This window comes from Alexandromys fortis, unplaced genomic scaffold (genome assembly GCF_014885135.2).
Source record: "Alexandromys fortis isolate MF-2015 unplaced genomic scaffold, M_Fortis_MF-2015_v1.1 scaffold_35, whole genome shotgun sequence".
NCBI lineage: Eukaryota > Metazoa > Chordata > Mammalia > Rodentia > Cricetidae > Alexandromys > Alexandromys fortis.
In genome coordinates, this window is record NW_026067913.1 from 7,113,354 (window position 1) to 7,136,251 (window position 22,898).

The window sequence follows — 22,898 nt, forward strand, 5'->3', positions numbered from 1 at the left end:
TGCACACAATCAGTAAGCCTAATAAAAACCTGGGAGAAAGGCCAAGATAACAGCTTGGAAGAAAGAAATCAGACTGGATAGTGGTACACAATTGTAATCTCAGCGCTCCACTGGTCAAGGTAGGTGGAGCGAAGTTAGTTTGGGCTACACAGCGAGTTGCAGGTCAGACTGGGTTAGTGAGACCGCATCAAAAACAAAATAAAACAACAACACTGAAAAAAAAATCTATAAAAAGACAGGTTATTTTCATTGAAAAAAAAAAAAAAGCCAAGAGACGAGTTTGATCCACCCCCCCCTTCGCAGCGCTGTGCCTGCGCAGGCGCACAGGAAGGACTCGCTGTACGAGCGGAAGTGGCGTCCCCGGACGCTTTAGGGAAGGTAGCCGCGGAACAGACTGAGACCCGGGCCGTTGGTGGACCGCGTAGGCCTCCCTAGGCCGCCATGAACCGGCTCCAGGATGACTACGATCCCTACGCGGTGGAAGAGCCGAGTGACGAGGAGCCGGCTCTGAGCAGGTGGGCCGCTGCCCCACGGTGTCCGCCCGGCCCTGGCCGAGGCCGTTGTGCTCGCCGCGCCTGCCGAGCTTGGGCGCACTGCCGTCCGCATCCCTTGTAGGAGCCTCGGGGTGCCTGGTGGGGCTGCTCAGTCTCTGGGGAGCCAGGATGGACAGCAGTGCGGGAAGAGGGATGTTCAGGAATCACGGGGCCCCCAAGCGTAAATCCTCAGCTGGAACCCTGCTCCTTACCGTTTGCTAGCACTGTGACTGAAGGCAGGTCAGTTCTCGGCTTCGCGTGTGTAACTGGAAATACAAGTGTGGGACTAGTGAGGGCTACAGGCCTCAGCTGGAAGACTGTCGAATAGAAATAAGGGAATAGGCAACGGGAAAGTTTTGGATTATAATAGAGATAAATACAAAATTCTTGTCTTCCATTGGTTTACCTTATAATAGGGGAAATGAATTGCGTATCTTCGAAGGCCATCGTACGTGACATCTGATAGGCATAGGTGAAGTTCTGTGGTACTTTTGGAAAGGGAGTATTTATCCTACTTGAGGGAACTTGGGATTTGGGATGTTTTTACTTATGTGTAAAGCATATCTTTATCCCCTCCCCCCCTTTAAGCTTGCTGGATATTAAATCCAGGGTATTTAATAAAAATTATCTCTCTTTCATTTCTTAATCTTAATTTTAGTTTTGAGACAGGGTCTCTGTGTAGTTCTGCCTGGCCTGGAACTTGCTCTGTAGACCAGGTTTGTGTTAAACTCAAGAGAGCCACTTGCCTCTGCTTCCAAGTGCTGAGTTTAAAGGCGTACACCCCCAGGCCTGGCTTGTTTACTTCTTTAATAACCTAGATTCTAGAGCAGTGCTTCTCAACCTTCCTAATACTAGAACTTTTTAATAAAGTTCTTCATGTTGTGGTGACCCCAGCCATAAAATTATTTCATTGCTTGTCGAGGTGTTCTGTGTTGCTTGGGTCGGTCAAAGGAACTTGGGTCCCTCCAAGATGAATGTTAGGCAGTCTGGCAGCAGGGAGGAACTTCTGTGACCTGAACCCCAACAGCTGTGCAAAGGCGTATTTACTGATTGTTACACAGAAGTTGTCTTTTGGGTAAAACAAGTTCCTCGTACTAAAGTCCCTGATACAATGATATGTCCTTCTGAAGAAAAGGGACACACGTGCCATTTTCGTCCTCACCGGGTACTGTTTGCTGTACCCAATCAATAATCAAGGTGCCAGGACCGTCTTGTGACCAAAGCCATGCAAGTCTGTAAAGCTTTCAGGAAAGCAGCTCTGTAGATCCCAGAGACCAATCACTGTTCTCCACAGTGATTTCTTGAGTCTAAGCTTTCCTAGAAAACAACTGTTCATTCTGAAGTTTACCTCCCTTACAGTGAGAAACACTATTTCATTCTAATGCTTATTCTAGATACAATGATTCTACTAATTTTCCTTTCTGCCGTTGCTACTTTGTAAATATAATTTTGCCACTGTTATGAATCATAATGAAAATACCTGTATGCAGGCTATCTGGTAGGTCGCTCACAAGGGGGTTGAGAACCAACTCAGAAAAGGTGTGTGCGTGCTGAGAAGATGGTTTAGCTGGCAGCAGACTTTCTGTGCTAGTCGGAGGACGTGGGTTCTATCCCCCGAACTCATGTAAAAAGCTGGATGTGTTAGTGTTTGTCTTTAATCCCAGCACTTCTGTGGTGAGACGAGAGGCAGGGACAGGAGATGCCGTCAGAGGCTCGAGGACAACTAGCCTGTAGCGTACTGCCAGAAACAAGAAAGACCTTTCCTCGACGAGGCAAAAGGCAAGAGCCAATTTCTCAAATTGTCTTCTGGCTTCCAAACGCACTTGTACATATAAAAACAGACGTGACCCGAACACTAAACCAGTGAAGATGCAGGTCATTGCGTCATTGCAAGGGTCCCTTTTACTGCTTGCAAGTATGCTCGCCTCTCAGGCTGGCCTCAAGCTTCCTGCACTCCTCTGCCCGCACACACTGCTCTTCTTTCCCTTCCGGCCTCCTAAGATACAGTGTGCACCATCATATCTAGCTCCCCTATTGCTGCTTGCTTGTTTGTCTTGTTTTTTGAGACAGGGTTTCTCTGTGTAGTCCTGGCTTTCCTGGAATTAGCTCTGTTGGCCAGACTAGCCTCAAACTCAGAGATCTGCCTGCCTCTGCCTCCCTTGTGTTTGGGTTAAAGGAGTGCGCCACCACCGCCTAGCAAATAATTTGAGCTTTCTACTTTGGTAAGGTTAGAGTATAAGAACGGTTTTCCGACCTGAGTGTGCTGGCCTTTTTGGATAAGGACACAGTATTAGTAGTGGACAGTAAGGTCCACTCAGAGGACTGGTCACAGAAAGCTCCTGAGTTGGGTGGTGATGTGATGAGGCCTTTAGGAGTGACATTCAATGAACAGGAATGAGACAGGAGAGATGAGGCCGGGGATCCTTGACAGATGCTGCTGGAGGCAGAGTTAAGAGGTCGTAGTGAAAACAACTATGGTGGCAGTGACAGGGGAGTAGAGCATGCTGGCAAGTTTACCTGTCATGGACAGCATTTTCTTGGGAGTAGACTCTGGCTAAAACCTTAGCCATTGCCAAGCAGTGGTGGCACTTGCGTTTGATCCTGGCACTTGGGAGGCTCTGTAAGTTCAGGCCAGTCAGTCTGCCCCGTGAAACCGTGTCTCAAAGAGGCAAACAGACAAGCAACCCACCCGTAGTCCTCAGCAAATTCAAATGGAGTGATTTGCATTTTTCTGATTAAGTCTCTGGTGGAGCCTTGAAAGCATTGTCTGGTAAGAAAATAGCAGTCAGGAGTATTCTTCCTATGAGGACTCTGTTGTGATTATTGATAGAGGATCTCATGTATCCAAGACTGGTGGCTTCTGATCCTCCTGCTTCCACTTCTCAAGTGCAGGGATTACAGGCATCCACTGCCACATGTGTTTTATGTGATGTTGTGCTCAACCCAGCCTCATGCCTGCCAGGCAAGCACTTCACCAACTCAGTTACTGTTGGAGGAGGGAGCTTGTTAGTTTCTGGCTGCCTGGCTAGCTTAGACCTGAAATAATCACACAGAAACTGTATTAATTAAATCACTGCTTGGCCCATTAGCTCTAGCTTCTTATTGGCTAACTCTTATATTAATTTAACCCATTTCTATTAATCTATATATCACCATGAGGTCATGGCCTACCAGCAAAGTTTCAGCACGTTTATCTCCGCGTCTCCAGACTCTGCCTTCTTCATCCCAGAATTCCGTTTAGTTTTTCCCGCCTAGCTCTGTTCCCCTATAAGTTACAGCCTCAGCCTTATTATTATGTGTATTCTTCATATCGTATTAGAAAGGTCTTAGCCATTTACCAACTCAGTTACAGCCTCAGCCTTATTATGTATATTCTTTATGTTATATTAGAAAGGTCTTAGACATTTAATTTTTCTAGTTTGAGACAGGGTCTCATGTAGCCCAGGGCTGTCTTTGACTCGATTGTGTAGCCGCTCTTGAACTCTGGCCTCCCAAGTACTGGGATTACAGGTGTGCAATACCATGTTTGACTTAATTCATTAAAAATTTTAAATAACCTTTATTTTCTTAAATTTGTGTGTGTGGGCATGTGGGTGCCCTGGCACATTATGGAGGTCAGAGGACAGCTTCTCTCCTTCTGTGTGGGTCCCAGGGATTGAATTCCGGTCAGCAGGCTTGGTGACAAGTGCCTGACCTGCATATGGGCTGTCTCTGTCTGGCCCTAACTAAATTCAGTTTTGTTGTTTTAGTCCTCCTAATTACTGATTTAGTTGTATTATAATTCTGTTGATAGGAAATCAATGACAGAAGGCAATACAAATGGACAGAAATTGGCTAGGAGGATCCAGAATGTAGTGTAAGTTTCTTGGGGTGAGTGCTATAGCGCAGTGGTAGAGCAGGTGCTTGCTGTGCATGAAGCCTTGGTTCAGTTACCAGCACCAGGAAAAAAAATCTTCATTGTACAGTTTCTCTTTTCACAGTTTTCTGTAGCAGTGTGTCTTAAATTATATTATTTAATTCCTATTAACATTTTATGTTGAAATATTAGCTGTATATTAATTATATATTTATGTATTTTACCTAAATAAAACTCTCAGATCTAAGAGTTAAGCTTTTTAGTTGATAGAATTATGAATTGGTGCACGTATTGGAAAGCAATGTAATAATATAAGATCTTGGAAAGAGGGATGGTTAATAGCATCGGCTGTTCTCCCAGGGGACCTGGGTTCGAGTCCTAGCACTCACATGGGCTCACAACCATCTAACTGTAACACTAGTTGTAGGGAACTCAGTGCCCTTTTTGGCCTCTATGGCAGCAGGCCATACAATGGTGCACAGATACAATACAAGTAGAGGACACATATACTCACAAGCCAAAGAAGCCAGGCAGTGGTGGTGCACACCTTTAATTCCAGCACTTAGGAAGCAGAGGTAGCTGATCCCTTTTTTGAGTTTGAGGCCAGCTTGGTCTACAGAGTGAGTTTCAGAACTGCACAGAGAAATCTTGTCTCAAAAAACTGAAAACCAGAACAAAACAGAAACAACCAACCAAACAAAAAAACCTCAGGAAACCCTTCTGAAAACTGGATTAGCTGATCTGTTACCTATTAATTATCATTGCTGTATGTAATATCATAGGTACACCAGATGTAAATTTGTAAGACTTAGTTTTCTGTTGAGCAGTGAAGTGCCAGAAGTTGTGCTTGTGTTTTGTTTTGTGACGCTGTACTTCAGACCTGGGGCCTTGACATGCTGCATGAGTGCCCAACTACTGAGCCACATCCCAGCCGTGACTTTAATATTTTTAATATTCGGGACTGGAGAGATGACTCAGCGGTTAAGATCACTGGCTGTGCTTCCAGAGAGGTCCTGAGTTCAGTTCCCAGCAACCATATGGTGACTCACAACCATCTATAGTAGGATCTGATGCTTTCTCTGCATAAAGGTGTACATGCAGATAGAACACTCATTTACAAAAAGTAAATTAATTAATTAAAGACAAAAATATTTTCATATTTATATTCCCCGTGCTTTAAATGTATGCTAGTTCTGAAGATGAAGTCGACGTGCTATTACATGGAACTCCTGACCAAAAACGAAAACTCCTCAGGGAATGTCTTACTGGGGAAAGTGAGTCATCAAGTGAAGACGAGTTTGAGAAAGAAATGGAAGCCGAGTTAAACTCCACCATGAAAACAATGGAGGATCAGTTATCCTCTATGGGGACAGGTAAACTCTGGGCTCTGTTCCCTCAGATGTCCTGTAAGGGATTGTGTTCTTTTGTGTTGCTTTGTGTAGGTGCTCAAGAATCACTGTGTGTCTGTGTGTGTGTGTGTGTGTGTGTGTGTGTGTGTGTGTGGTGGGTGGTGGTGGGGGTAAACCTGGGTCTGTGTTTGCTGGGCAGAAATCTACCACTGAGTTACAGTCCTGCCTCTTTTTTTTTAAAAATATTTATTTATTTATTTATTTATTTATTTATTTATTTATTTATTATGTATACAATGTGTGTATGTCTGCAGGCCAGAAGAGGGCACCAGACCTCATTCCAGATGGTTGTGAGCCACCATGTGGTTGCTGGGAATTGAACTCAGGACCTTTGGAAGAGCAGGCAATGCTCTTAACCACTGAGCCATCTCTCCAGCCTCTTTTAAAATTTGAGAAGGGTCTGGCTAAGTTACTCAGCCGGGCCTTGAACTCCCTGTAGTCTCTGTGATCCTGCCTCTGCTTCCTGGGTGGCTGGGAGACAGAGCTGCATGCGCATGTCTGGTTAATACACTACTTACCACATGAAGACACGAATGTGCTGACGGTCTGTGCCCGAGTTTTCATTAATTAATTGTGTTATTGGAAAGATACTATTTAGTAGCAAGTACTTCTCTTATTTCCTTTTGTGGTTTTTAACACATGCTGGGCGTAATGGCGTACACCTTTGATCCCAGTCTAGTATATAGAGTGAGTCTCAAAAAAACAAACAAAAACCCAGAAAACCCACAAGGCATACAAAGAATTTTTAGAGTCTGATGGCAGATTAATGGTCTGTCACTACACATTCCTGTCTCTTTGTAGTAAGTAATAAACATATTTCATTTTTAGATTTTTATGTATAATTTACTTGACCCAAAAATTGTTTTGTGGAAGTAGGACTGGTCAGAACTGGTTTTCATGTTGGTATGTGCTGTAATTTGAAGAACGGAAAGATGTAATTGAAGCGGAGGAAGACTCGGACACAGGCTTGTGAAGACAAGCTGGAGACGAGATGTTTGTTCTTGGTCCATCTCCTTGTCTAATGCCCTTGGAGCAAGACATCCTTTCCTCTTCTCCATGGAGTATTTTTTTTTTTAAGATTTATTTATTTATTATGTATACAGTGTTTTGCCTGCCTGTGTGCCTGTAGGCCAGAAGAGGGCCAGATGGTTGGGAGCCACCATGTGGTTACTGGGAATTGAACTCAGGACCTCTGGTAGAGCAGCCAGTGCTCTTAACCTGAGCCCTCTTTCCAGCTCCCTCCACGGAGTATTTGTATTGTGCATTAAAAGATAGAAGTATCTATGCTAAGACCTTGGAAATACAGCATTTAAATTCTAATTACTTTTGTGGGGAGAGAGAAAGGATGATTTTCTCCTAATCTGGAAAACTCGTCAAGGAGTGCATAGGCACAGATATCTCGTAGTCCATACTCTACAACTGAGATTGTGACTAAATTAGTACTATCTGAAGTGACGGAGTATGTACGGAGTGTTTCAGTTTGTAAACTTCTGTTTGGTAGGGTCTTCCTCGGGAGTTGGGCGTGTTGGAGGAGTCACAGCAAAGTACTATGATGACATTTATTTTGATTCCGATTCTGAGGATGAAGACAAAGGCAGTGAGTAACCTTTTTCTTAGTAGGTTAAATATTCCGTCTGAGTTTTATATTGTTTTTAAAATTTGGTTGTGTGATGTCTTACTCTTTTGACTGTTTGGGGCCCACCACCAGCTCCTGAGGCTTAGTCTAGTTATGAACGCCTGGCCTTAGCTTGGCTTGTTTCTTGCTAGCTATTCTTAAATCATCCCCGACCACCTTTTGCCTCAGAGCTTTTCTCTTTCTCTTACTTCTGTAATCTTATTTCCACTCTTAACTACATAGCTTGCTGTGACTGGCCCCTGATGTCCTCTTTCTTGTTTCTCCTTTTATTTATTCTCTGCCTGCCAGCCCCGCCCTATCCTTGCCCCTGCCTCGTTATTGGCTCTTCAGCTCTTCATTAGGACCATCAGGTGTTTTGGACAGGCAAAGAATCACAGCTTCATGGGGTTAAACAAATGCAGTGTAAGCAAAGCAACACCTCAAAAAATATTCCTCAACAAAATTTGATTTTATGTTAATGGGTGAATATCTGTGTGTGCACCATGTGGATTCCCTGGAATGGAGTTGTAGAGGTTTGTGAGCCGCCATGTGGATTCCCTGGAATGGAGTTGTAGAGGTTTGTGAGCCGCCATGTGGATTCCCTGGAATGGAGTTGTAGAGGTTTGTGAGCCACCATGTGGATTCCCTGGAATGGAGTTGTAGAGGTTTGTGAGCCACCATGTGGGTTCCCTGGAATGGAGTTGTAGAGGTTTGTGAGCCGCCATGTGGGGGCTGGAAATCAAGCCTGGGTCCTCTGAAAGAGCTGCCAGTAATCTTAACTGCTGAGCAATCTCTCGGCGGCTCTCTTACTTATTTTTAAGAAACTATAGACTAAGCCAAGTGTGGTGACTACACCTTTAGTCTTAGCACTCAGGGAGGCAGAGGCAGGACAGCCAGAGCTACACAGTAAGACTCTGTCTCAAAAGAAAAAAAAAAGAAAGAAATTTTATGCTGTTGATGGGGGTGCAGAATTGGTTCATAAGAAATGCAGGCGTGCAGGTATGCGTGCGCTTACAGCGGCATCCTCAGCATGGGGGCTATGGCCCTTTTGGGAGCAATCCTTTCACAAGGGCCACCTAAGACCATCAGAAAACACGTATTTCCAGTGTTCTTAGGATCTGAGACACTATGCTTCTTTATCCGCCTCCAGGCGGTACATCCACGTACCCACGGATGAGTCCCAGGTGTGATGACATCATCACGCCAAACTCCTTCATGTACACCCCAGACAAATACAAGTGTATGTGACAGGTTTGGTGCAGTGCTGTGCTTACGCAGCCTGGCCACCTGCGTAGAGAGCAGCTGACGTATTGAACGCAGCAGTGTTGGAGGCAGGACTACACTTGGTGAGTTATGATTGCTGGGTAAATGTAAAATCAGCAGGTACTGGAGAAAATCTGTACCATGGGAACTTTATCTGGTTGCTGACCAGCCTTTATAGTCAGCTATGGTTAATGTGAATACTGCCCCCTCGTGATAGTAGTGGGGATGTAAAAAACAAAACAACAAAACAGAACGGTAGAATCAAAGGAATTGTTTTTGTTTTTTGAGACAGGGCTTCTCTGGATAACGTCTCTAGCTGTCCTGGAACTCACTTTGTAAGGTTTACAGAGATCCACCCGCCTCTGCCTCCCAAGTGCTGGGATTAAAGGCATGTGCCACCATGCCAGGCCAAACATAGGAAATTAATGAACTTCATTGACTGAAATATTTCATGAGTCATCTTTTGTTTTTGTTTATTTATTTATTTGTTTGTTTTGGTTTTTTGAGACAGGGTTTCTCTGTGTACTGGAACTAGCTCTTGTAGAGCAGGCTGGCCTTGAACTCACAGAGATCCACTTTCTGCCTCCCTGAGTGCAGGGATTAAAAGTGTGTTTTGCAACTATGCAGTGAGTTGGGTACACTGAACAAAGCTCTGCTATTTCACACTAAAGTGTGATGCTTGTCCAGAGGAAAAGTTTAAAACGTGTTCTTGAGCTTTGTGATGAACTGGATTTTTTAAAGATTTATTTGCTTATGCATTCTATGTGCACGAGTGCTCTGTCTTCATGCACAGCAGAGGAGGGCGCCAGATCTTATTACAGATGGCTGTGAGCCACCATGTGGGTGCTGGGAACTGAACTCAGGACCTCTGGAAGAGCAGCCAGTGCTCTTAACCTCTGAGCCATCTCTCCAGCCCCCTCAGAAAGCAAGATTGCAGTTGGAAGCATTTTTCAGCCATGGAAGTGAGTTGCAGAAAACAGCTTACTTGATGGACGCCTTTACCATTTTGAGTGAGTTAAATTTATCACTGCAAGGACCAAATGCAGCATGCCTTGATTTGTCTGAAAAGGTCCAGTCCTGCCAAATGAAACTTCAGCTTTGAAAAAAAGAAAGAAAGGAAAAAAGATGATTAATAGAATTCACATGTTGCCTACTTAATCTGCTTTCTTTGAGAAACCTTACATTGAACCAGACAAAAGAATCATGATGATAATTTCTGTGAAAGAACACTTACACAGACTTACACTCAAAATTTCATCGTGTTTTCAAATCTACCTGACACCCCATTCTCAGTCCAAGTCAAGGTGCTCCTGAGACAGCACAAGAGGCGCTCACTGAATGAACAGCTCTGCAGTGAGAACTGATTTCCCTGCACTCCAGTTACAAAAAATGTTCTGTCTGAGACTGTTGCGCCTTCTTCCATTTTCAACAACATATCTTTGTGAAACGGCTTTCCAGCTTGTTGTTTATCATGTCTAAATACAGTAGGCTTTGCTCTTGCAAAGACCGCCTCAAGAATGTCCAATCTGTGAGAAAGAAACAGTTTCAACCTTACCACTGAGGTTAGCTTTATAGGCATACTGTTGAAAAATGTAGCAATGTAGTTTACTGTTGTAAAGACTGTTTACATTAAGACTGTTACCCATCATGCTTCAAGACAATTTCATTTATTTGTAATTGGAAATAAATATTCCACAATATATAATTACATACTGTTTTTGTGATTAATCACTATGCTTTAATTATGTCCAGTTTGAAACAATGAAAATAAATCCTGCATATCAGATATTTACATTATGATTCATAATAGTAGCAAAATTACAGTTATGAAGTAGCAATGAAAATAAACTTATGTTTGGGGCCACCACATGAGGAATTGTGTTAAAGGATCAAAGCATTAGGAAGGCTGGGAACCAGTGGATTAAAGGCCTGTGCCACCACATGTGTGCATATTGTGCACATATGTACATGTATATGTACATGTATATATTATATATGTTTTTTTTTCCTCATCAATTTTCAAGACAGAGTTTCTTTGTAGCCCCCAGCTGTCCTGGAACTTGCTCTGTAGACCAGGCTGATCTTGAACTCACAGATTCCCTTCAAAGGCAGGTGCCACCGCCATCTGGCTCTTATTCATATTGACCTCCACCTATTTGTTCTATCTGTTAAGCTGGCCTCCAACTCACAGAGATCCACCTACCTCTGTCCTGCCGGTTCTAGTTTTAGGATATCCAGGAAGATACCGAGAAACCCTGTCCTGAAAAAGACAAAACAAAACAAAAATTGTGCTGTATGTGTGTGTTTATGGGAGCTCGTTCTGCTCATGTGTGGCTGTAGCAGACAGCCTATGATAGTCAGTTCTCATCTTTCCCCGTGTGAGTCCCAGGACTGAACTCAGGGTGTCAGGCTTGGTGGCAGGTGCCTTTACCCACGGAGCCATCTTACCTGCCTCCCTTCTGTTTTTGGCAGAGTCTCATATAGGAGAGGCTGGTCTTAAGCTTGGTTTGAAGTCAAGGATGCCCGTGAACTCATGATCCTACTGCCTCTGTTTCCCAAGCACTGGGTTTACAGATGTGTCACCATGGCCAGTTAGTTTTAAATGGGTTTTTTGAGACTGAATTTTTATTATGTGAACTTAGCCCTTTGGCCTCCTCTATCTTTAATTTAGTGTCTTAATTGCACAAAACTCTTATTTGAAGAATAGCTGTATTTTATTTAATTTTATGTATTGCATTTTTGGGTAAGGTTTTACTTTTATTGCCAGGGTGGCCTGAAACTCACTGTGTGGTCCAGGCATGGCAGTTCTCTTGTCTCAGCCTCTCACATATTGGGATTGCTGGCTAAAGAAAGGCTTTTGGCATCTTTTAAAAGACAATGTAACGAGAATAAATACATAGTACGGGAAACAGGAGAGCCATTTTATATTAAAGAATTGTAATCTTTAAACATGATACTGATCCATACTATTAACCTTTTAAAAATTAGCACAAGTGACCAAGAAGAAGAAGAAACAGCGCAGGATCCCAACAAATGATGAGTTACTGTATGATCCTGAGAAAGACAACAGAGACCAAGCCTGGGTTGATGCGCAGAGAAAGGGGTAAGCATTGAAATCTTTATTTATAACTTTAGAGAGTGAGTTTTCCATGCTTTCTTTTCTTTTTAAATCTGTTTATTTATTATATATACACTTTCCAGGAGACAGTGCCCGATCTCATTACAGATGGCTGTGAGCCACCATGTGGTTGCTGGGAATTGAACTCAGGACCTCTGGCCGAGCAGTCAGTGCTCTTAACCTCTGAGCCATCTCTCCAGCCCTTTCCATGCTTTCTTATTTTACTGTGTGGGTATTTGTTTTCACACAAACACATCAGGAACAATTTGAGGGGGAAAATTTCAAAAGTTTATTTGAAAATAACTAGCAGATTTTAGTCAGACAGTTGAATGTCCATCCATCCATTTATCCATCCACCCATCCATCCATCCATCCACCCACCCACCCATCTATCTAATTTTCGAGACAGGATTTCTCTGTGTAGCCCTGGCTGTCCTGGAACTGACATTGTAGACCAGGCTGGCCTCGACCTCAGATCCACCTGCCTCTGCCTGGGATTAAAGGTCTGTGCAATCACTACCTGTTTATTATTAAAACAGATTCTCATGTAGCCCAGGATGGCTTCAAAACTTAATATGTAGTTAGAGCAGGGTTTAAACTCCTGATGATCCTGCCTCCACCTTCCAAATGTTCTCTGGAGTTACAGGTTAGTCACCATGACGATTAATGGTTAGTTACTGATGGATCTAAACTGCCCTAGTCAATCTCTTCATTTAAGAATAGAACTTGTTATTGCTCTTGTGAGACAGGGTTTTGCTGTGTAGCCCTGGCTAATTTACAGCAATTCTGTCTCAGCCTCCTGAGTGCTGGGATTACAGATTTGCATTCATCTGTATTCTTAACCCCCTTTTTGCTTTTTTTTTTTTNTGCGGGGGTTCAAGATAGAGTTTCTCTGTAGCTTTGGAGCCTGTCCTGGAACCTCTTGTAGAACAGACTGGCCTCGAACTCACAGAGCCCTTTTCTTTTTTTTTCCTTTTTTTTTTTATTATTTTTAATTTTAATTATGAGTGTGTGCGCATCTCTTTGTGGATACAGGCACATTTCTGCTGAGGCCAGAAGACTGTGTCAGGTACCTTGGAGCTGAATGTTGCAAGTGGTTGTTTCATACCAGCTTCCCCCTTTTCTTCTTAAAACATGAAGTGGTTCAGGCTGACTTTGAAGTCACTCTGTAGCCCAGTGGACCTGGAACTTGCAATCCTCCAGGCTCAGCCCCATCGGAAGCAGGGATTATAAGCCTGTACCAATAGGCCTGGTTATAAAACTAATTTTGGTGGTTGGTTGGCTGGTTTGTATTTTGGGAAAACTAGCTTTTCCCAAAAAGACAGATTAAGACTTTTAAAAATGTATTTATGTATGTATTGTTGTTGGTGGTGAGATAGGGTCTCTCCCAGACTGGCCTTGAAGTCCCAGGGCTACTCTCTCTTAGCCTCCCAAATGCTGGGATTATGAGTATGCACCATCATGATTCTCTTATAATTTTAAATTATTCTGAGATTTTTGTCTGCCCTGGAATTTACTAGGTAGAACAGGCTGGCCTTGAGTATGCAGAGATTCATCTACTTCTGCCTCCTAAGTGCTTTTTGTTATTTTGTTTTTTAGTCCCAAATTCTGGGATTAAAGGCTTGCGTCACCTTGCAGGTTCATCTACATCATAGCACAGTACTTCTTTCTATGGCTTGAACAAGGCCATTGTCTCTCTATCTTGATTTTTGTTATCCGAATGTCCCCTGAGGGGTATTTGTGTTCTAACTACCTTTTGACCGTTTTGAATAGTGTTGTCAGAACTGGTGTTCGGGTCTTTGTTTAAGTCCTTCTTACGTTTTTTTATTTTTGGTTACAAATCTTGGTGGAGCATTGCAGGATCACATGGTAATTCTGTGTTTTAATTTTTTGTGTGCCTGTGTGTGGCGCTGGAGATCGCACATGCTAGGCAAGTACTCCGCTGCTGAGCTACTCACTCCGCGCCTAGGAGGCTGTGCTTCCATCCGGATGGGGATGGCTAGCTCTGTTTTCCCAGTCTGGAGGGCTGATGTTGCTGTGGGATCTCTGTACACACCCTGTAGCTCCAGTACTCACTGCGTCCTTTCTCTCTCATCCCGTTTCACTCCTGTGCGGCTTCCTCCAGCGCCCCCTGGTGTTTACTTATTGAAACTGCCTTTATTTTGTTTTTGGAGGCAGGATCCCCAAGGAAGCATAGTTTGGCCTGGAATTGGCTGTGTAACCTAGGCTGGCATTGGATGCTTTTGTTCTTCCTGCCTTAGCTTTCCGAATTTATTTTACTTTACATTTGTTTATCCTAAAATTTACTATTGCCGTGTGAATATGTGGCAAGGCATGCTTGTGGAGGTTAGAGGACAACTTCTAGGGCTGTCGGGTTAGTAGCAAGCACCTTGACGTGGTAAGCCATCCTACCAGCTCCTCTACCTTCAGTGTTTGAAACAGTCTCTACTGAACCTACAGCTCGGCTCGGCTGGCTGCCAGTGAGCTCCAGAGCTCTGCCTGACTCCTTGCTGTTGTCCTAGAGCATTGTGGTCACCATGCCTCTGCCTGCTCTTTACGTGGGCACTGGGCCCTTAGCCCATCCCCTCTTCCTCAGGCTGGTCTGGAGCTCACCATACAGTCCAGGCTGCATTTGTGGTCTTCTGCTGTTGTCCCTAGTGCTAGGACAGAACTCAAGTTTTTCCAGCCAGGGTTTCTCTGTGTAGCTCTGGCTATCCTGGAACTTGCTCCGTAGACCAGGCTGGCCTCGAACTCAGAGTTCCACCTACTCTGTTTTCTGAGTGCTAGGATTAGAGTCATGTGCTTTTAACTGCCTGGCTTAAATTTGTGACTACAAGCGTAAACTAGTTTCTTAGACTTTCCTTGTTTTTGGCATCTTAAGTGTCTTGAGAGCCCTGGCCTGGTGTGAGGAGGGGCTAGTTTCCTGCTAGAATCCACCTGAGATTCCTCACACTCTCACTGATAATGGGGTTTTGGTTTGTTGTTAGGATTGGCCTTTATGAGACTTGTCTCATTTTAACTCCTACTGACCTTGAATTCTGGATCCCCTGCTTCTTCTGTCTTGGAGTGCTGGGATTTTAGGCATGGGACCACATCACACCAAACTACTATGAAAGAAAATTACTGTGTACAGTCCAGACTTAAGGAGTTAGACTCTTTTTTTTTTTTAAACTTTCTGCCTCTGCAAGATGTTTTATGTAGATCTTGTAAACCATATCCCTAGATTTATCCATTTTTGGTGCTGGAGAGATGGCTCAGCAGTTAAGAGCACTTGTTGCTTTTGCAGAGGACCTGAGTTTGGTTTCTAGCACTCACCTGGTGGCTCACAGCCTTCTATAGCTCCAGTTTCTGGAGACCCCACACCTTCTTCTGACCTCCCAGGGTATCAGGCATACATGTAGTGCACTTAGATACATGCAGATAAGACATTCATATACATAAAGTAGATAAATAAAAATAGTAATGATAATAATAATAATAAAAATTGGTAATGTCTCTGAGTTCTGAATCCTTTTTCTGGACCATGGCATTAGGAACCAGGATTTGGTTGATTAATGTATGTTTTCTTCTCAAATTTATCTTTCTGTGTTAGTTATCATGCCTGTGGCCTGCGGAGACCACATCAGAAGCAGCAGCCGGTTCCCAACAGTGACGCTGTTCTGAATTGCCCTGCCTGCATGACCACCCTGTGCCTTGACTGCCAGAGGTAAGGGGCAAAGGTAAAAACATGCACACAAATGAGTTTTTTTTTTGTTTTGTTTTTTCGAGACAGGGTTTCTCTGTAGCTTTGGAGCCTTCCCAGGAACTTGTTCTGTAGACCAGGCTGGTCTCAAACTTACAGAGTTCTGCCTGTCTCTGTCTCCCTAGTACTGGGATTAAAGGTGTGTGCCACCGCCGCCTGGCTGGCTCACAACCTTCTACCATGAGATCTGGTACCTTCTTCTGCCTTGCAGGCATACATGCTGGCAGAACACCGGTATACAACAAACAAACAAATACATATTTTTTTAAATATTCATTATGGATACAATATTCTGTTTGTATATATGCCTGCTAGAAGAGGGCACCAGACCTCATTACAGATGGTTGTGAGCCACCGTGTGCTTTCTGGGAATCGAACTCTGGTCCTTTGGAAGAGCACGCAATGCTCTTAACTGCTGAGCCATCTCTCCAGCCCCCACAAACAAATATTTTTTTTCCCCTCTCATGTTTTTGAGAAAGGGTTTTTCTGTGTAACACTCATAGTTGTCTTGGATAGTGCTTTGTAGACCAGGCTGGCCTTGAACTGAGATCTACCTGCCTCCACCTCTTGAGTGCTGGGGTTAAAGCCGTGTGCCACTACACCTTGTATAAATAAACAACTCTGTAACTTGAGGGCCGGCTGTGGGGGATTTCAGTCCTGCCCGATACCCCACAGCTGGCAAGCCCAAAAGAAAATCACACAGAGATCTCCGTAAGTTATAAAACTGATTGGCCCATTAGCTCAGTCTTCTTATTAGCTCTTGTAGCTTATATTAACCCATTATTCTTATCTATGCTAGCCACACCGCTCGCAGGTCACATGTGGCCTCTTAGGTGGTCTGGGCTGGACTGGAGGAATGGGCTTCCTCCTTTCCAGCCTTCTCCTGTTCTCATCGCCCCGCCTCTACTTCCTGTCTGGTTGACCCGCCTATACTTCCTGCCTGGCCAATCAGCGTTTTATTAAAATACATGATTGACAGAATACAGACAATTCTCCCACACCACTTCCCTCTTTTTTTTAAAAAAAACAAAGGAAAATACCCATAGTCCTTTTTTGGGAATGTGGGTGTAGTATTCCAAGCTACTTCCTGCTGGTTGGGGGCACTGATAATCTTATGGGGACCTAAAGAAAATTTAGAGTTATAATCAAGTCCTGACTGGAGTGTCCTATGAGTCTCGATCATCTCAGGTAGCAGTCTTGAATCTGTTCTGGATGAAGAGCTCAGACATCCAGGCCATCTGTTTCTACAGGAGATTTCTCAGGTGGTCGTCCTTAATCAAACTGGATGTTTCTTTTTTTTTTTTAATTTTATTTATTTATTATGTATACAATATTCTCTCTATGTATATGTCTGCAGGCCAGAAGAGGGCACCAGACCTCATTACAGATGGTTGTGAGCCACCATGTGGTTGCTGGGAATTGAACTCAGGACCTTTGGAAGAGCAGGCAATGCTCTTAACCACTGAGCCATCTCTCCAGCCCCCAAACTGGATGTTTCTTATCTCAGAATGAATCCACAGACTCTGGAGGCACCGCTTAAGAACATTTGTTGCTTTTGCAGAGGACTCAGGTTCGGTTCCCAGCACCCAGAGGGCAGCTCAATTCCAGGGAATCTAGCACCTTCTTTTGGTCCCTACAAGCATCAGGCATGTCAAGACAGGGCTTCTCAGTGTCGTGTAGCCCTGGCTGTCCTGGAACCTGATTTGTAGAGCAGGCTAGCCTCGAACCTGTCTTTCTCTCCCAGGTTCTGAGATTAAAGGTGTGTGCCATTACCGCCTGGCTTAATTTTTTTTTTTTTTTTAAACAAAACAGTATAAATCTAAAATAATTGAAGACAGAAGGTTAAGTGTTCCTGACTTAATTGAAGTGTCAGGACTGTGAGCCTGGGTACCATGGTAATCTTATTTGCATTTTGTTTCCCTCCAATTTGACTTTAGACTTGAAGCAGTTAACTATCTCTGCACCTAGATGATAAAGGTGTTGATTAGCGCACAACTTGAGCTCCACTCCACGTCATAGGAGGAGAGAGCTGACTCTCCCTGAGCTCCACACACGTTCTGTGACGTGTGCCCACCTCTCCAAACCTCACCTTCACAAATGCGGGACTGGCATGGTGGTGCACACCTTCTGCCCCAGACCTGGAAGGCAAAGGCATGAGTGAGGACCAGGAGTTAGAGGCCAGCCTTAGTTACTTACATAGCTGGTCTGAGGCCAGCCCAGGTAGGTAAGGACCAGCCTCAAAAAGCTTAGACATTATCCATCAAATTCTCAGTAACATTTTTGTCTTCCTAAGTTTAAAAAACAATTTTAAAAAGATTTATTTATTATGTACACCTGCATAATATGTTTGCCTGCAGGCCAGAAGAGATCATCAGATCTCTTTACAGATGGTTGTGCACACCATGTGTTTGCTGGGAATTGAACTGAGGATCTCTGGAAGAACAGTTAATGCTCTTTGAGCCTTCTCTCCAGCCCTTAAAAAACAAATTTAAAAATTGTTTTAGAAATAATTATTTTTCTGGGATCAAAGTTGTTTCTCTCTCCTTTATTTTTCATTTTAGTATAGTATATATTTTTCATTTTAGTATATATTCTTTCAAGGCAGGGTTTCTATGTAGGCATGCACCATACCGCCTGGCTTTCCCCTTGAACACATGTCTGTCTGTCTGTCTGTCTGTCTGTCTGTCTGTCTATCTTTGAGGCAGGGTCTCTTTGTAGCCTTGGTTGTCCTAGAACCCACTATGTAGATCAGGCTAGCCCATGAACTCACAGAGATCCCTCTGCCTCTGGAATCTAAAGTGTGTGCCACCACTGCCCAGCCTTCCATTTAAGAAGTGTATTTCTCTGTGGGGTTACCATGCATGCCTGCTTTCTCCTTACTTGAGAGTTTGAGATAGGAAGATTGTGAGTTCTGGGTTAGGTTTGGCAGCTCTGTCTCAAAAACATAAGTAAATAAATAAACAATGCTTTCAAATTTCCTTCAATTCACATTTCATTCCCCTGTCTTGATTTTAGTGGCTATCCATATAGGTGTTCTCACGTTTGATCTAAAGATGACTGCCGTGAAATCCAGACTCTCCATTTCCTTCTAGGCATGAGTCCTACAAGACTCAGTACAGAGCGATGTTCGTGATGAATTGCTCTGTCAACAGAGAGGAGGTTCTAAGATACAAGAACCCAGGAAACAGGAAGAAAAAGCGGGGCGCTAAGAAGATGAGGTCGAGCCCCGAAGGTCCTGTGGAGACAGACGTGGAGGAAGTCTATCACCCTGTCATGTGCACAGAGTGTTCTACTGAAGTGGCGGTCTATGACAAGGATGAGGTCTTCCACTTTTTCAATGTGTTAGCGAGCCATTCCTGAGGAGCGACAGGTAACTGACTCCACAGCCCTGTGTGAAGCACATACGGACTCTTCCCTATCATATCACTCAGTGACATTGGTTATTAAAGCAGTATTTCATCGTTATGAAAGAATGGTCATCAACCCTTATCTCTTCTCCCTTTTTTCTTTTTAATTTTCCCATGAGTAATGACGGACTGATTATTTTCACTTTTGGTGCATCTTTTTGGTTTTTCGAGACAGGGTTTCTCTGTGGTTTTGGAGCCTGTCCTGGAACTAGCTCTTGTAGACCAGGCTGGTCTCGAACTCACTGAGATCTGCCTGCCTCTGCCTCCCGAGTGCTGGGATTAAAGGTGTGCACCACCACCGCCCGGCATTGGTGCATCTTTGGAGACTTTGGGGCTTTTGATTTATTAGATTAGCTTCCGAGAATTAAATAGTTCTGGAATAAGTATCTGTTTCCTAGTGTTTGGTCCATTTTCTACTGCTATAGCAAAGTACTAGAGGTTGATGCTTTGTAAAGAAATGAGTTTCAGGGATTGTCAGGGATTGTCCCTGGATCCCTCAGTGGAAGAAAAGTATGACTCTCAAGATTTCCTGTGACTGACCCAGACATGCATGCCTACCTGTGCACATGTGCAAATACACACACACAGGACCTAAAAAGTGGAGGAGTGTTGAGAATTTGGTGGGGTAGCAGACAGAAGTGGGGCCAGTAAGTAGGAAGAAAGTTCAGTGCCATGCATCTGAGAATGCCATGATGAAACAAACCTGTTTTGTATGTCATGGGACATTAAATAAACTACTCTGAGGAACTGTTGTTTGTACCCTCTCACAGCGAGCAGTCTTGACACCAGACATTCCCAAGGCTGTTTGGGCCAGGCGCACAGAACTATGCCACAGTGCAGCTCGCTTTAAATGGAGCACAAAATACCTGTTTAAGGGGCTTAAACAGACCCAGTTGAAGTTAATTGTTCCTTCTTCAGCTGGCTGATTGTGTCATGCTCTATTGCTGTGTGATGTGACCTCAGACATAAAGAACAATACACGTTCATTGTCATATTTTTTTTGTGTCAGAAGCCTGGCTACAGTCAAGCAGTGCATTCAACACGAGCTCACAGAGGCGATAAGGAACCTGGTTGGGTAATGCCTCTTGGAGACTTGGGTAGGCAAGTTCCTATTCCCGGTGTCTCAGGCCATTGGCAGAATGTATATCCTTATAGCCACGGGACTAAAATGCCTACCCCCCCCCCCACCTTGCTGGTTGTCAGCCAGGAGGTAGTGAAGTCCCCCCACATTGATTAGCCAGGAGCTGCTCTCGGCTCCCAGAGGCTACCTCCCTCCAAATGTAGAAATACATAAACTATTAAATATCTCTCATTAATTGTTTTATTTTTATTTCGAAGAAACATATATACACACACACACACTTTTATAGTATGTTTTTCTGTGTGGCAAATGTTGACTATGTTTTTTTTTTGTTTGTTTGTTTTCTTAGTTCCTAATCTGAACTAGACACTCCTAGGAGTAGTTACTGCCTCAGGCTTTTGAATCCTTACCAGAGATTTGGAGCAGAAAGAACAGATAAAAGATGCTGTAATTAGGGAAGCTGGACCCTGTTGTGAAACAGTGACCTGCACCCATTTTTCTTTGTAAATAATTTTTGAGCGACTTCTTTTCATTTTTGATATTTGACTATCTCTGACTCACTGGTTTGCTCTGGTTTCTTAGCAGACATGGGAAGTTTTTGTGTTTGTTTTGATTTTTCCTTTACTGGGGATTGTACCCAGGGCCTTATGCATGCCAGGAAGTGATTTATCACAGAGCTATAACCTAGCCAACCAGATACTGATGCCATGTTCTCCTGCCCCACCCCTGGGACAGCCATGACAGGAGTGGGAAGGTGTTTCATAAATAGACCATGGAGCAGCGTCTCTGGGACAGGCCTGGGACTGGTGTCCCAGCACTAGCCTTCTAGCTTGTCTGAATGGGAAAGAGACGAATAGGCACACCATGCAGACAAAGGGGTATTTATTTAGTGGGTTATAGGGGGGGGGGGGGGGGGGGGGGGGGGGGGGGGGGGGGGGGGGGGGGGGGGGGGGGGGGGGTGTAGGACAGACCATTACAGTAATGACACTTGCAAGCCTTATCTAAAGGAGCAAGTTACCCCACCACAGGACTGTGATATGCTAGCATTTAGTTGCTGTTAGAGGAGTTTTCAATTTGTACTATATTGAAAGTTCACCTGAAATCCAGGTAGTATGACCATTTAAGTTTTTTTTTTTTGTTTTTTCTTTTCTTTTTTTGTTTTTTCTTTTTGTGTTTAAAGCTTTTTATCAGATACTTTGTACACAAAGTCAGGACGTAGGACTTTTCTGTGATAAACCTATGTGGTTCTTAGGCCTTTAGAGCTAGTTTGCAGAAGTCGGGGAGAGTTGGAAGCTGTAGGCTAGAGAAGTCTGCTGTAAGCAGAGCTTAACGGGCCATTCTTTGGGAGTTTAGGAAACCAGAATGAGTGGAAGTGGTGGCAGACATCTTTATCCCAGCATTTGGGAGGCAGAGGCAGGTGGATCTCGGAGTTTGTGGTCACTCTAGTCCTCAGTGTGAGTTCCAGGACAGCCAAGGCTACACAGAGAAACCCTGTCTCAGAAAACTGTAGTAAGATCTGGTGCCCTCTTCTGGCCTGCAGAACACTGTATACATAATGAATACACAATAAATAAATAAATAGATAAATAGATAGATAGATAGATAGATAATTTATTCATTATGTATACAACATTCTGCCTCCATGTATGCCCGCACACAAGAGGAGAGTGCCAGATCTCAGTACAGATGGTTGTGAGCCACCATGTGGTTGCTGAGAATTGAACTCAGGACCTCTGAAAGAGCAGCCAGTGCTCTTAACCACTGAGCCATCTCTCCAGCCCCATAAATGAATTAAAAAAAAAAAAAAAAAAAAAACAACAAACTTAAGCTGGCCAGGCTTGCCCTTTCCACACCTGTAACTCACTGTTGCCAATACAGAAGCCGCAGCTCTCATCTTACAGGGAGTAAGAGCTAGTTTATTATGGAGCCATTTTGAGTGACCATGGCCCAGGAACACAGATCCAGGTTACCCCAAATTCCATGTTCCAGTGGTAGCAGTTTCAAGAAGTGCCTATAGTTTTACAGAACAAAGAGAGTCATAAACCAGGGTGAGTTTAAAATTCATCAGTGGGTGCATCAGAGAGGCGGGTACAGGAGATGGGGGAAGCTTTTCTGCAGGCCCCAGGTGGTGTCCACAGGCTTTTGGGTTGGTATTGGTCTGCTGAGATTCCAAAGGGTGTCTGTTAGTCACAAGATGTCAGTCCTGACACAGATGGGTAAGGGATGGCTGCTCCCCAGGGCTAGAACTAGCCCAAGATGAGGTAATTAATTAGTATCTGGACCTGCGACATTCCAGTCTCTCCACAGCACTGAAATTTGAATCACTGTTTCTGCAGACAAAGCTTCTTTTAGGATTTTAGTTCACTCTTCATAGACTAGACTGACTTGAACTCACAGAAACCCATTTGTCTCTGCTGGGGTTAAGTGAGTAAGCCACCAGTCAGTCTATCTTAGTTTTTGGACATAGGGTCTTTTACTGACCTGGAAACTGACTGAGCTAAGCAGGTCAGCGAGTAAGCCCTTGGGATGCAGCTGTCTCCGCTCCCTAGTGCTGGGGTTATGGGCATGCATGTGTGGTCTTTGTTTTGTTTTAGTCTGGTTTGGGGAGGGGGAGGGTGGAGAGATGGCTGTGGGTAAGAGTACTTGTTGCTCTTGCAGGGGACCTGGGTTCAGTTCCTGGTACCCACAAGGTGGTTCATAACTGCTGGCTAGTCTTGGTTGTCAACTTGACAACACTAGAATGAACCAAACGCAAACAGCAGGGCACACCGGGATTTTTCTTAACTGTATTATTTGAAGGAGGAAGACCCACCTTAAATCTGGATCTTCTGAGGTGGGAAGATCCTCCTTAAATCTGGGCCACACCTTTTGGTT

At 44.0% G+C, this 22,898-nt stretch overlaps 1 protein-coding gene across 1 annotated transcript; it reads left to right on the top strand.

The window, feature by feature from the left end:
* The first annotated feature begins 341 nt into the window (after window positions 1–341).
* Window positions 342–20,918, top strand: Eapp (E2F associated phosphoprotein). Its single transcript, XM_050138816.1, has 6 exons — window positions 342–515; window positions 5,581–5,762; window positions 7,300–7,395; window positions 11,665–11,779; window positions 15,387–15,500; window positions 18,629–20,918. The coding sequence occupies exons 1-6, from the start codon at window positions 442–444 to the stop codon at window positions 18,894–18,896; spliced, it is 849 nt and encodes a 282-aa protein (XP_049994773.1). The 5' UTR covers window positions 342–441; the 3' UTR covers window positions 18,897–20,918.
* Window positions 20,919–22,898: the final 1,980 nt, after the last annotated feature.